This window comes from Corythoichthys intestinalis, chromosome 21 (genome assembly GCF_030265065.1).
Source record: "Corythoichthys intestinalis isolate RoL2023-P3 chromosome 21, ASM3026506v1, whole genome shotgun sequence".
Classification (NCBI taxonomy): Eukaryota; Metazoa; Chordata; class Actinopteri; order Syngnathiformes; family Syngnathidae; genus Corythoichthys; species Corythoichthys intestinalis.
In genome coordinates this window covers 13,676,259-13,691,223 of record NC_080415.1, presented here as the reverse complement: position 1 = coordinate 13,691,223, position 14,965 = coordinate 13,676,259, and the positions used below count along the sequence as shown (strand labels likewise).

At 45.3% G+C, this 14,965-nt stretch overlaps 1 protein-coding gene across 1 annotated transcript; it reads left to right on the top strand.

Annotated features, from left to right (window-relative positions):
- Window positions 1-631: 631 nt before the first annotated feature.
- col1a1b (collagen, type I, alpha 1b) lies at window positions 632-14,736 on the top strand. Its single transcript, XM_057826863.1, has 51 exons — window positions 632-857; window positions 1,965-2,159; window positions 3,221-3,240; window positions 3,388-3,423; window positions 3,794-3,889; window positions 4,028-4,099; window positions 4,198-4,242; window positions 4,325-4,378; window positions 4,460-4,513; window positions 4,602-4,655; window positions 4,726-4,779; window positions 4,862-4,915; window positions 5,005-5,049; window positions 5,133-5,186; window positions 5,281-5,325; window positions 5,412-5,465; window positions 5,767-5,865; window positions 5,959-6,003; window positions 6,082-6,180; window positions 6,258-6,311; window positions 6,415-6,522; window positions 6,634-6,687; window positions 6,766-6,864; window positions 6,942-6,995; window positions 7,070-7,168; window positions 7,272-7,325; window positions 7,412-7,465; window positions 7,557-7,610; window positions 7,695-7,748; window positions 7,841-7,885; window positions 7,963-8,061; window positions 9,642-9,749; window positions 9,842-9,949; window positions 10,136-10,189; window positions 10,307-10,360; window positions 10,439-10,546; window positions 10,634-10,687; window positions 10,777-10,830; window positions 10,904-11,065; window positions 11,157-11,264; window positions 11,347-11,454; window positions 11,565-11,618; window positions 11,698-11,805; window positions 11,896-11,949; window positions 12,032-12,139; window positions 12,270-12,323; window positions 12,415-12,522; window positions 12,596-12,878; window positions 12,958-13,145; window positions 13,235-13,477; window positions 13,562-14,736. The coding sequence occupies exons 1-51, from the start codon at window positions 776-778 to the stop codon at window positions 13,706-13,708; spliced, it is 4,350 nt and encodes a 1,449-aa protein (XP_057682846.1). The 5' UTR covers window positions 632-775; the 3' UTR covers window positions 13,709-14,736.
- The last annotated feature ends 229 nt before the right edge of the window (window positions 14,737-14,965 follow it).

Genomic DNA, 14,965 nt, shown 5'->3' with positions numbered 1-14,965 from the left:
AAATAGAGGAGGAGAATGAGAGAATATGAGAGGTCAGATTGGGCCAACGTGTAGAAGCTGCAACGTGTCCACGTTGTAAGGAGGCTGGCTGCTTTGTAGGCCTGCCAATTTTCTTCATTTTTTCTAATTCAAGTCTTGTGGAGCTGCACTTTAAAATAAGCGTGTGTGTTTTACACGTCATGTTGCGTGTTTTATTGAATAATTCTGATGTGTAAGCACAGCAAAGCATAATTGGCTTGTTTAATGGGCATTAACTGACAATGGATGGTGATCTACAATACGCAGTTATGCACATAGTGATGCATCTTGTAGAAAGAAGACAAAGACGCTAGATAGGACGTGTCTTACGCAATATCTGCAAACCGATCACTTCTATCGATCAGATGACGTCACATCCACATGTGTAAACCCCAAAGTAAGAGTCCACGAGAGAGCAACCTTGCTTAAAGAGCGTCAAGCGTGTCAATGATCCTCACCATCAGCAGGCACCAACTTTTTTCCCTGCATGGGACATGTTTAAAGACACCCACCAGCCCTCATCCCGCCCCCAGTGCACGCTGGAAGGAGGGTGAGCAAGGATGGGGCCCTCCCCAAAAAAGTTCGGGGGCATATAAAAGCCCAGCTAAGTGATTTGTTGAGGCAGTAGGGAGTTTCTGCTGGGGTCTGGATTGGAGTTACACACACAGACCGGACCCTACCGTGTATGAGTGGCGTTTGAGGAGACGAAAAAAGGACCCCCCCTGCCGCAAAGAATCTACATGTCTAATATTTAGACATGTTCAGCTTTGTGGATATTCGGTTAGCGCTTTTGCTCAGCGCAGCTGTGCTTGTGGCGAGAGGTCAAGGCGAGGATGATAGTAAGTATTACTTTATAACGTTGATATGCTGTTTTGGAGGGGGTGAGGGGCATGACCAGTGGGGCCCCATCAGGACCGGACAGATCCCTGGAAAGATGGAGAAAGCGTATTTGGATGCTTTTTTTTGGGTGTTCTTTTGGAGGTCCATATGTACAGAAGTGGATTGTGTTTTACTTTCGTTGCGTGCACATACACGCTCAGTGAGTGTCCTCCCGAGGGAGTGCAGCTGCATCTTCTCTCTCTGACACATGTTTAGGTTCAGAGGGGCCACCAGGAGAAAGTTACCACTTTTACAGGAGTGGACGTCTTACTTTGTTCAATTTCAGAGGGCAACATAATTTCAAGAAGTTTGTCAGTTTGGGGGGACTGTGAGAGAAGAAAGAAACCAAAGGGGGAAATCATTTTGTTTGTTTCTTTGCAAGAAACCAAATGGGTGGGAGGGGTATGATTTGTTTGTTTCTAATCCACCAAAAAGCATCTCATTTCTTTCTTTTCGGGATTTGTAAAGAGCACCCTCAAGCAGTAAAGTCGAGGTGGATTTGGACAAAACCATTAAAATTGGTTTTGATTTTTTTTAAAAAAACTTAAGATGTTTGAATAAAAAAAGAATCTGAGATGGAAAAACTTCAAATGTCGCACAGTTTGTAGACATCTGGGAAAAAGGAGTGGAGACAATGGAAAAATTGCTGAGACGTGACGTCGAGAGTCAATTAATCAGAGTTGGAGGAGGAGGCTAGTTTGTGGAACAACAGCACACTCCAACGGCCATTTTTGGTACTGTCACAGCTGTCATTTGAAAAAGGCCACAGACGCTCAGTAACACATGAAAAGGCTCCACCTCCTGTTTGAAATACTTGAAAGTGCGTGTATTTGACAGTTAGATTTTATTCACGTTTTATTATAAAGAACACACACAAAAAAATACTTTATCTGCTCAAATTTGCCAGATTAGATTATCTCCATGATCATAATTTGTATTGACTGCATGATTAAACCATGAAAAGCGAGAAATTATACGCTTTATTTCATTTTACTCAAACTGACACACTCAATGCTACTATGCTTTCATAGTAGAGGGTATCTGACTTGTACATTGTTGTCACATAGGCTCATTTGGCAGCTGCACACTAGATGGACAGTTGTACAACGACAAAGATGTGTGGAAACCCGAGCCGTGCCAGATCTGTGTTTGCGACAGCGGCACAGTGATGTGCGACGAGGTTATCTGTGAGGACTCATCTGACTGCGCCGACCCCATCATCCCAGAGGGAGAATGCTGCCCCATCTGCCCCGACCAAAATGGTACTTCTTTACCCTTCTGTCCTCTTCAGCATCATCACTGTGTGGGGTTTGTTTTGCAACTTGGGCCCAATCAGAGCATCTTTACTCAGCATCTTGTACAATCTGAGCATCTTTACTAAACATCACAAGATGGACGTCCTTTCATGCCACCTGGGAATTTTCATAAGAATTTCTTTGGATTTTTGTACACTTACTCGATCTGTGGAGCAGGCGTATACCATATACATGGTGGTGCTATAAATCACTTCCTCCGTAGTGCATTTTTCAGGCTTGTTTTTTGTTTTTGTTTTTTTGAGGTACTGAAGCTAACAGCATAAACCTAAATTGGGCCATCTCAAAATACAGCAAACGATACGTACAATCTTAATAAATTCACCAAACAATATTTACAAAACAACTTTTATAAATAATAAACAGGACTACATCGTGTTTGGGGGGGATCAGTCAGTAGTTTGTCAACAATAACCCCACAACAGTTTTGAACTGATAAAGCTAAGAAGCTTCGATTGACAAACAAAGCAACAAACTAAAAAATGTCAATGACAATGCCACCAGCAACAAAGATTTTAAACTCTAATCTGACTGAAATTACTGACGGCAAACAAATTTATCTTAGTTTGTGAAGAATAAAACTGACTAATAAAATTTACACAAGATAAGCATTAACGTTATCCATGCATCAACCAAGTGACAGAAGCTAACATTGCATAGTTCTGCAGTATTATCATGTGATGTCTCCATTTGTTAGGTAATATTGGATTTTTAAACCCCCCTGCCACCCGCCCACCCCCCAAAATACCTAAATAAGTCAGCCATAAATTTTAACTGGAATTTGGGCTGCACTGTCGCAAATGGGGAAACAGCTAACGCAATTATGCCCCCGTTGCTTAATTGTATTTTAAATTTCATTGTCATTACTGCACAACACATCACAAATTTCCTTAAATTCTCTCAACTCTGATGAAAATTTTCAATCTTCAATTTGCTTTGATGTTTAGCTTTAATCTCAATTTAAACTGATCTGGTTTCTTACATTTTCCTCTTCTTTTTTGCTTCCCTAGGACCCCTCAGCCCCCAAGAGGTATTGCCACTTTTTATACACTTTCAAGAAATGCAAATGCATGCTTCCTGAATATGATCTATTTATGCAGATGTTTAGCTTGTGCATGCTATATAACATACACCATTTTGATCACATAACCTTACTCTTATTTTTGTATGCTTATAGGGAGTCAAGGGAGACATTGGTCCCAAGGGAGACGTGGTAAGTTATGCATTTATGTTCGTTAAACATTTTATCTGCTTGTCAAGGTCTATTTCTAACACATTAGCAACCACTTGGAGCCTGGTTACTTTTAAACATCCATTTGGGAACAATTTGTTGCCATGAAATGGACAAGCATTATACTCACATGCTATACGCTAGTGGGTGGTGATGTCATAGGGGCAGTGATATTCAGTTTCAGGTCAAAGGTTCATTGGGACAATAAAAGTTCAAAGTCAATGAGTTTCATAGTCAAAGCATAGTCAGCTGAGAGTTTTAAACCCAAAGCAGTGGTCTTATCTGCAATAAATATACATTTAGTCAGAAACAAAAACACTTCAAGCTAATTGTCCCTTGGGTATTTTTCTAGGGTCCCATGGGTCCTCCTGGAAATGATGGAATCCCCGGACAGCCTGGACTTCCCGGCCCACCTGGACCCCCTGGCCCTCCTGGCCTTGGTGGCGGAGTACGTTCAATTAAATTATAACAGCGATTCACCACAATACATTATTATTTATTCTTCATAACCTGTTAGCTTCTGTGATCACAGCATAACTTCTTCAAGCCCAACATCTAATTTTTTACCTTGACCCCTCTTTGACAGAACTTCTCTCCTCAAATGAGCTATGTGGACCACTCCAAATCCAGTGGCGGCCCACCCATGCCTGGCCCTATGGTATGAAAGCTTTGCAAAGCACTTGCTGGCTTTTCCTAATCTGGATTTGCCCGTGTCTTCAATACCCGTGCTGACTTTTCACTCGTTTTTATCAACAGGGCCCAATGGGTCCACGTGGTCCTGCTGGACCTCCTGGATCTTCTGTAAGTATTCATCTCAAAAGCGTTCAATTGTTCTTTAATACGGACATCTTTGGGTTGAACATTTCTATTTATTGTCCATCAGGGTCCTCAGGGTTTCACTGGTCCCCCTGGCGAGCCCGGTGAGCCTGGAGCTTCTGTAAGTACCCTTAAACTTTTTATTCAAATTAGCAACCTAAACTAGCATGTTGCTAAAACTTCCGATTCTTTTGTATTTCAGGGCCCCATGGGTCCTCGTGGTCCAGCTGGCCCCGTAGGAAAGAACGGAGATGATGTAAGGAGTTTTTCCATTATTCTAATGAGCCATCTTTTAGTGTCCATAACACTTGTGCTAACCATTTGCCTGTCCCTGGTGCCAATAGGGTGAAGCTGGCAAAGCTGGACGCCCCGGTGAGCGTGGAGCCCCTGGCCTGCAGGTGGGTTATCCCAACAGCGACAAATATCAAGTGACGCAAGAACCCGGTTGACACTTTCCTCATACTGCAGGGTACCCGTGGATTCCCCGGAACTCCCGGACTTCCCGGCATCAAGGGACACAGAGTGAGTCTGCAACATCTGTCGTTCGATACGGATCCTGAGTGTTTCCACCATGTTAACGTGACCCCGATGATTATGTCCTCAGGGTTTCAGCGGTTTGGATGGCGCTAAGGGAGATGCTGGACCTGCCGGACCTAAGGTAAGACGAAGGATATAAAGATGGAATTTAGTTCTTAAATCGTTCAAATTTAGTGAGCCGCGTGAAACCCTCCTTGTGTCTGTCTACAGGGAGAGGCTGGTGCCCCTGGTGAGAACGGTATCCCTGGAGCCATGGTGGGTTTTTGTCTTCCTTCCATCATTTAGATTCAACTCATGGAGACAGTGTTGACTAAACGAAACCGAAAATGTTGTTTTAGGGTGCTCGTGGTGTTCCAGGCGAGAGAGGCCGTCCCGGACCAGCTGGCCCTGCTGTAAGCACTATTAGCTAGCCTATGATTGCAACCATGCTTTTATCATTCATATTCTGTCTTTGATTTGACTTACAATCGAACGCCTTCTTTGCAGGGTGCTCGTGGTAACGATGGCAACGCTGGCCCTGCTGGACCCCCTGTGAGTATTTGTCATCTCAATTGCAGGTGTGCTGTACTCGTATTCTTTTGAATTGTTTGTTAACGTTTCATATCTTAATGTTTTAGGGACCTACTGGACCTGCTGGTCCCCCTGGATTCCCAGGCGGCGCTGGTATAAAGGTATGTCACTCGAAAGAGGACGTTTGTGCAACTGGAACAGCATCATTATAATTGCAGGATGCAGAAGAAATAATTAGAAATTATTGATTGGGTGTTTGTTCTGTGGCCTCCAGATGAGGTGTTGTCTGACATCATCTTCCTAGTGTATTAAAAAGAATTAATATTTGCCAAGTATTCAATTGAAAATTCAACTTGAAAAGAGAGAAGCTCTTATCAGGGTCTTTCTTGCCACAAGAGGGCATGAATTGATATTTGATTTCAACTGAGTGGTCATTTTACATGAAAACATTTTCACGCTTAGGGAGAGACTGGTCCCCAAGGTGCTCGTGGACCCGAGGGAGCCCAGGGAGCTCGTGGTGAGCCTGGTAACCCAGGACCTGCTGGAGCTGTCGGACCCGCTGTGAGTTTAGGCAGTGGATTCATTTCTTTCAATTGTCCCATATACCCCATGTTGAAACTAAACCTAGTGGTAATCTTGCTGCCACTTGCGTAGGGTGCCCCAGGATCTGATGGTGCCCCTGGTGCCAAGGGTGCAACTGTAAGTATAACATTCAGGGAATACGTGGTACCCTCCCATCCAGATCATGATCAGGACACCTTTCTCGCTATTCAACAGGGTCCCGCTGGTATTGCTGGTGCTCCCGGTTTCCCCGGTGCTCGTGGTCCCGCTGGAGGTCAGGGTGCCGTCGGTGCTCCTGGTCCCAAGGGTAACAATGTACGTAATCTACAGAAGAGGATTATTTTTTGCTTCGGGTTGAACCTAATATTCAACATTTGCGTTTCTGTCATCAGGGTGACCCAGGTGTTGCTGGTCCCAAGGGAGAGCCTGGTGCCAAGGGAGAGAATGTAAGTTAGAACGTATACAAATGTAATATTGCTCTTTAAACAATCTATGTTCGTAAAATTATGTGATACGATAACAAAACTTGCCTGATTTCTTTCTCCTTAGGGCCCCGCTGGAATTCAGGGACTTCCTGGCCCATCTGGTGAGGAAGGCAAAAGAGGACCTCGCGGAGAGGCTGGCGTTGCTGGACCCCGCGGACCTGCTGGAGAGCGTGTACGTTGCTGCCTCATTCTGTTGTCAAATCTATTTGTGTTTTTAAATCACCCAAATGAAGATTATACAGAATCTTCAGCACAAAGTAATGTTTTCTATTTGTTCACCTAGGGTGCCCCTGGTGCTCGTGGTTTCCCAGGAGCTGATGGAGCTGCTGGCGGTAAGGTGAGTTTGGGAACCAACTGGGAAGTCGTTGTCTTTCTTGTATGAAAAGATCAAATTTTAATCTTCTATGTGTGATAGGGCGCCCCTGGTGAGCGTGGTGCCACCGGACCTGCCGGACCTCAGGGAGCCACTGGTGAGTCCGGAGCTCCTGGCGCACCTGGTGCCCCTGGATCCAAGGTGAGTTCTGATCTGTATTACTTACGGTGCAATTACCCGGCTTGTACATGCGCTAAACGTGCAGGATTTCTCCTCAGGGTATGACTGGTAGCCCCGGAAGCACTGGCGCTGATGGCAAAGTTGGACCTGCTGTAAGTCCAAATTCACTCATGATATGCTTTTGAGCACTTAGTATGCTTGATGCTAAACTATTGTCATCTTTTAGGGTCCTCCTGGACAAGATGGACGCCCTGGAGCTGCTGGCCCCACTGGTGCCAGAGGACAGCCTGGAGTCATGGGATTCCCCGGACCCAAGGGAGTTGCTGTAAGTGCAAGACTCTGAATGTTTTTGTTATGAAATTTAAGTTAGTTCATGGCTCTGTGATAAAGCTACATACAGATGCTTACAGTTTGGTTTTCTTCATTAGGGTGAGAATGGCAAGCCTGGTGAGAAAGGACCTGCTGGTGCTATGGGCGCAGTCGTAAGTGCTATCATTATATAAAAGTCTGATAGCGTTTCCAAATTCACATCTACACAAAATAAGTTGGACTCTTCTGTCCCTCTAAGGGTGCTCCTGGCAAAGATGGTGATGCTGGTGCTCCTGGACCTGCTGGCCCTGCTGTAAGTCCAATTTCAATTTCATGTCAAGCTGTAGAAGACCAAGGACAAACAGGCTGTGAGGTTTCTGATCACTTGGTGTTTTCTTCTGCAGGGACCTGCTGGAGAGAAGGGTGAGGGAGGTCCCGCTGGACCATCTGGATTCCAGGTGAATTCTCAAACATCACTATTTGAGCTTTGGTTGATACGTTTTGGGACGGGTGTCAATTTTCTGTTTCTCTTTCTTAAATAGGGTCTTCCCGGACCCCAAGGTGCTACTGGTGAGACTGGCAAGCCCGGAGAGCAGGTAGGAGTCACACGGAATTAGAGTTATTACTCCTTCATCATGACATTTTGTCAAGAACCGCATTGATTGGTAACCGTTTCTTCCTTGGTCAGGGTGTTGCTGGTGAGGTTGGACCCGCTGGCCCATCTGGACCAAGAGTGAGTGTCCAGCAAGTCATCTAAATATGGTGTCGTTAGCTCCTAACTGATCCCTAATGTCCCTTTCTTTCTCACAGGGCGATAGAGGTTTCCCTGGTGAGCGTGGTGCCCCCGGTGTTGGAGGTCCTACTGGACCCCGTGGTTCCCCTGGCCCCGCTGGTAGCGATGGACCCAAGGTAAGTTGAAGAAACTCTTCAAGATAAGCTCAACAGTATTGCTTTAGTTCTCATTTCCACCCCAGAAGTCACGCACAAAAGCAGAACTAGGTTTTGAATCTTTACGCTAAATGCTACCAAAAATTAGTTCCTGTATTACAACAAGAAGATCTTTGATATCACTTCATGCAGGTGTGTTTGTTGCCCGGTAACTAAATTCATGCTAATCCCTGTCATATCCAAATCTACACTTTCAAAACCAATAACTGGTAGTCCTATCTGACAGCTTAGGGAAAAATTGGTTAAATGGTTAAAATCAATCAATTTGGTTTCCAAGCTAACCGTAGCGCTGCATTCATGCCTGAAAAGGACAACTGAGAATTAATCTTTTTTTCTATGTTACATAGACATTTATCACAGGAAATCATTCACAAAGTTGATACAAAGAGGGGTCCCTAAATATATAGTCTGGAACAAGGTTTATTGGTATGCCTATCATGGTATCCCAACCCAGTCTGATGTTAATAATGGCATCAGACCAGAGAGATTGCAGGGAGGCAGACAGGCCTGCAATTCTGGGTGCATGATTGGAACTGTATCAGTGAACATCATATGTGCTGGTAGTCCTTACTCCCAGTAGTTCAGGCATCCAACGGTCAATTAATATTTTGTTCAGAGAATCGTTTCATCCATTGAAACAAAGTTATTTTGCTGCCAACCAATGAAAAAAAACAAGACGGCCTACAAACGAATTGAATATTAATGAAGGGGTTTGCTGCAACGACCCTTGTTAATAGACAGTGGGCTCTCTTCAAAGCATCTTAGTTGCTATAATTGTGTTTTAAAACTATGGTAACATATGCGGGTTGAGGTGTGCCTCCAATTTGGAGCATAAATTGTTGGTTTCTAGCCCAAAACCCTGACTAATGCTGTCCTAACCAAGCCTTGCTTCATTCAGTGATGAAGCCTGCACAGATGAGAGGCAAATCATCTCCAAAGAAAATTCGAACAGTCCAGTTGAGATCAAGTCAGAATGAAATAACCGGTATTGGAATAACAGTGAGCCATAGAACCTAACCTAACTACAACCACATTTTCTGATGTTTCGTTACTAAATAATCTCAGAGTCTGTTGTGAGCATCCGTGCCATCTTTTTACAAATTAAATTACAGCTTTTTAAACATTTATAGGTTGTATGTTGCACATCAAAACATTATTGGATGCGAGTGTCACGTGTCCACAGCTGATGTAAAGATTTATCTGTACTCAACTCTACATGGCAGATTTTTGGTCAAATTATAATAAGTGCGCTCTGAAATAATGTACTCCGTAGAGCTAGAACTTTGCAGGTTGTACGAAGAAATCGAGTATACAGTACATTTCTTCTGTCAGATAGTGATTGGAATTGACTTCAAATCTTAAAGGATACTAGTCCCAGATCTGACATCAGACATTCGTACTGCTGCCTACTGTATGATTGTCTTGGTTTATCTTTATATTAGTTTCCTGTCATGTCATATTTTTTCTATGCCTGCATTTGAGGATGCGGCATTATTGTTGAATCAGCAACAAAATGACAATGCTTTTGTCAATTCGCTCAGGGAGAGCCCGGTGCCCCTGGTGCCAACGGTGCCGCAGGAAGCCCCGGTATGCAGGGAATGCCAGGCGAGCGTGGAGCTGCTGGTCTGCCCGGAGTCAAGGGAGAGAGAGTAAGAATCCCTTCTTAAACCTCTTTCGGAATTGTGTCATCTTCCAGTTATATTATCTAAGATCATGACCATGTGCAACTTTCTCCTTCCAGGGTGAGGCTGGTGCCAAGGGAGGTGAAGGTGCCCCTGGCAAAGATGGCATTCGCGGTATGACTGGCCCTATTGGACCCCCTGGACCTCCTGGACCTCAGGGTGAGAAGGTAAGACACTTTATTTTGATTCACTATATGTCCAGGTAGTGGTATAACCCAAAGCATCCAAGGATGAATAGCTAAAGGAAGTTCAGATGTTGAGATGGGCATCCCAAAAAACTAATCAACGGGACAATCAGAAAAGATCTCTACAGGCACAAGGAGTCATTTTATCTCTGTTGTATGTGGTTTTAGGGTGAGGTTGGCCCAGTTGGAGGTGTTGGAGCCTCTGGTCCTCGTGGTTCACCTGTAAGTTTTTATTCATTTGTTCAAAAACAAGATGCACAATTGATGTGCGAGAATTTTTTTTTTTTTTAATCTTCTGCATATACAGCGCTTTAAACTTGTAACTTTTCATGCCTACAGGGTGAGCGTGGAGAGGCTGGCCCAGCTGGCCCTGCTGGATTTGCTGGACCTCCTGTAAGAACCTCACTTTGTCCATACCATTGATGAAGGACGACAAGGAGTTTATGCTGATGTCTTGGCCTTCGGATTTAGGGTGCTGATGGTCAACCTGGTGCCAAGGGAGAGACTGGTGCTACTGGACCTAAGGGAGATGCTGGTGCTTCTGGTCCCGGTGGACCTGTTGGACCTGCTGGCCCCCAGGTGGATTGTCTGTTTAATCACATTCACTTCCGGTCTTGATTCTAAAAACGTACTTCAAGTCTCATTTTTAAATGCATGTGTCCACAGGGACCCGCTGGACCTCCTGGAGCCAAGGGTGCTCGTGGTGGTGCTGGTGCTCCTGTAAGTATCTTCTGAAGCTCTGTATATTTAAATATGATGGACTTGCCATAGCAAAAGTTCTGTTTTTGACCTACTCTGTCATTGTGCAGGGTGTTACTGGTTTCCCTGGACCTGCCGGAAGAGTTGGACCCGCTGGTCCAGCTGTAAGTGTCGCTATCGTTCGGCTCTGATAACTTATCGCAGCAATGATTATGACCTCTCATGGTTTTCCTGTAGGGAGCTGCTGGACCCCCAGGACCCGGAGGACCCGTTGGCAAAGATGGCGCAAGAGGAGCTCGTGGTGAGACTGGTCCCGCCGGTCGCCCTGGTGAGCCTGGTGCTGTTGGAGTTGCTGGACTTCCTGGCGAGAGAGGATCTCCTGGTGCCGATGGTGCCCCTGTAAGTAGGCAGTGTTATTTGTCCTTCTTTGAAAGAAAATGATGGGCTGTCCTGTGTTGGCCTGAATAACTGACGTGTGTACTCTTTGTAGGGTGCTGCTGGTCTTCCCGGACCTCAAGGTATTGGTGGACAGCGTGGTATTGTAGGTCTCCCTGGACTTCGTGGAGAGCGTGGTTTCGCTGGTCTGCCTGGACCTGCTGTAAGTTTTTCTGAGATAGCTGAAGTCTGGACATTTGCAAATTCATCCTGTTGCATAACTGTACACAAATGCTTTGATTCAGGGTGAGCCTGGAAAGCAGGGACCTGGTGGACCCGTCGGTGCTCGTGGACCCCCTGGACCTGCTGGAGCTCCTGGACTTTCTGGTGCTCCCGGAGAGGCTGGTCGTGAGGTATGAGAGATCCAATCGTTGTTGTCTTGCTCTTAATTAGACTTCAGCTCAATTCGTATTTAGAACCTAGCTTGATTTTCTAAGAATCAAATATGGCCGTTTTTGCACAGGGAGCTCAAGGACACGATGGTGCTCCTGGTCGTGATGGAGCTTCTGGCCCCAAGGTAAATATATTTTTAAAAATATACATTTGAAAACTGATTGTAATGTGCTTAGTTGTCTCACTGAATATGTCTGCCATAGGGAGACCGTGGTGAGTCCGGTATTGCTGGACCCCCAGGACCTCCTGGTGCTCCTGGTGCCCCCGGAGCTGTTGGTCCCTCTGGCAAGACTGGCGATCGTGGAGAGCCTGTGAGTCTTGTGATCAATAAAGTGCTCAAAAAATGTAATTGTCCTCTGATTTCTCAGTGGTCTGACATTCTATCATCTTCTCATTGGTAGGGTCCTGCTGGTGCTGCTGGCGCTGCTGGCCCTGCTGGTCCCCGTGGTCCTGCTGTAGGTTCCTTCCTCCATTTTCTATTTTGCCTGCACATGAAATGGTAGCTCAACTTTACATTCCTGTTGTTTTGTCATGTAGGGACCCGCTGGAGCAAAGGGAGACAGAGGAGAGGCTGGTGAGGCTGGAGAGAGAGGCCACAAAGGTCACAGAGGATTTACTGGCATGCAGGGTCTGCCTGGACCTTCTGTGAGTACCAGTTACCAACTCTTGAGACACATATCACAAACCCTCCGGCTGGACGGATAGGTTGAGCCTGGGGTGTTTTTTTTTTTTGTGTGTGTCTTTTCATGCTCATGGTGGCTTTTCCTGACTCCAGGGAACTTCTGGAGAGAGAGGACCCGCTGGAGCCTCTGGACCTGCTGGACCAAGAGTAAGTTCAAGCTGTCCTAAAAAGTGTGGCAGTCCTGTGTGCTGGCTTTGAGATCTCTTCGTTTATGGGTAAATATGTTTTTGCTCCATAGGGTCCTTCTGGATCTAACGGCTCCCCTGGTAAGGATGGCATGAACGGAATGCCCGGACCTATGGGACCTCCCGGACCTCGTGGTCGTAATGGAGAGATGGGACCTTCTGTAAGTTTCATCAAAATGCATAAACTTTCAGCTTTACCAAGACATGTTTCTAAGCGTCTGTTGTCCCATTCAGGGTCCTCCTGGACCTCCTGGACCTCCCGGACCCCCTGGTGCTCCCGGTGGTGGATTTGACTTCATCAGCCAGCCTATTCAGGAGAAGGCCCCCGATCCCTTCCGTTCTGGCCACTACCGCGCTGACGACCCCAGTGTTCTCCGCGATCGCGACATGGAGGTCGACACCACTCTGGAGTCTCTGACCAAGAGAATTGAGAGGCTCACCAGCCCCGATGGCACCCAGAAGAGCCCAGCCCGCATGTGCCGTGACCTGAGGATGTGCCACCCTGAGTACCAGAGCGGTGAGTGGGCATCTTGAACCCACTAGAGAAAAAATCTTGGCACTCGATAGCGGTCTTACAAATGATCGATCCCCGCCAGGCACCTACTGGGTGGACCCCAACCAGGGATCTACTCTGGATGCCATCAAGGTCCATTGCAACATGGAGACTGGCGAGACTTGCGTCTACCCCAGCCAATCCACCGTGCCCATGAAGAACTGGTACCAGAGCAGGAACCCCATCAAGAAGCACGTCTGGTTCAGCGAGTCCATGACTGGTGGATTCCAGGTATGAAATGGTGCTCTATTTTTGGTCCAGAGCACATGCACACTGAGACCTTGTTAATAACATCAGTATCATCTTTGAATACCACACAGTTCCAGTATGGCAGCGAGGGAGCTGACATCGAGGATGTGAGCATCCAGATGACTTTCATGCGTCTGATGGCCAACCAGGCCTCACAGAACATCACATACCACTGCAAGAACAGCATCGCCTACATGGACTCCACCACCGGCAACCTCAAGAAGGCCCTGCTGCTCCAGGGCTCCAACGACGTGGAGATCAGAGCCGAGGGCAACAGCCGCTTCACATACAGCGTCAGCGAGGATGGCTGCACGGTAAGGCTGTTTTTTTAGATTTTAAACGCAAAATGTAAATATATTTGTCATGTTTCTAAGTTTGTTTTTTAACTTTCCATTTAGTCACACACTGGCTCATGGGGCAAGACAGTCATTGACTACAAGACATCGAAAACATCCCGCCTGCCAATCATTGACATTGCTCCTATGGATGTTGGTGCCCCTGATCAGGAATTTGGCGTTGAAGTTGGCCCCGTTTGCTTCTTGTAAAAAGAAGAGAAAAAAGGAAGAAATATGGACATGACATTGTTGTTTTTTTTCTAGCAGTCATCTCTAAAAATCCTACTTTCTATGCATTCAAAAGTCATTCGGCCATCATCGGCCACACGCTTAAAACCACTCCACTAAAGACAATGATTTTTTTTTTTTTTGTTTCCATTCGTGAAACGTTTCGGGACTGCCACTCCACAAGGACACTTTAAAAAATGACACACACAAAAAAAAAAAAATCTATGCCTTTCCCACGGCAACAAGAACATATTTGCTTGTGTAAAATGTCCCCCTTGGAGTTTGAGAAAGAAAAACAGAAATTAGTGCAATGAAACGCAGGTGACTTTTGCCATTTTCCACCCCAACTGCGGAAGGACATTAAAAAGCAACAAATGATATGTACCATTTTTTTCTCGTGTTAAATAAATTGTAAAAAGTGTGACGTGTCTCCTTGTTGTAAAAGTGCACCTTCATTGCTTTGATGGCTACCTCATCACAAGAAGTCACCGCCATTTTTTTTTCCGAATCAAAGGAAAAGGGTTATATTTTACACAACAAGCCTATTGGGAAGCATCAAGGTGCTATAGAACCAACTCAATGAGGTCCCCTTATTGTGATGGTGAGACGTTCGCTGTCATACTGTAATTCTAACCACTCGTATGCCCGCAGAACTTTTTGGTGCTACATAATTGACCTCGTTGTCTTGTTGTCTTTGCCTTGCAATTGTTTTTTTTTTTTTCATAAGCGCATGTCAATGGAGATAAAACCAAAAGTGACCATTTCAATTTACATTTTCCACCCGTTGTTGTTCTTTTCCTGTCTCGTCATCTTCACTAAAAAAAAAACTAGCACAAATCTCCTGCCCTGTTGTTTATGTTGTTTATTGTTGTCTCAAGAAAAAAAAAATCAACTTCCCGGGAGCAGACCCACTTTCATGGTTGAAAAGGAGAGATTGTGTACTTGTGTTGTACATGTATAATAAATCAAGATGTTTTTAATTATTGCTGGGTGCTGAAATAAAGCATGTGAAGTGGTTCTATTCAATGGGCGACTTTTTCACTGACCTGTCTTGCAACTGTTGTGAAACTTTACGCGTCATACGTCTATCAGTGTCACATAAGGCAGAAATGTTGGTATAACGTCTAATATTGCTTAGTGGCACCAAGCGTTCCACAGCAGTTGCACTTGTGGTTCCCACGAACAGCAGTGAAAACAAAGTCAAATCTTTTTAGTTTCTACTAATCAATTTTGCTTCTC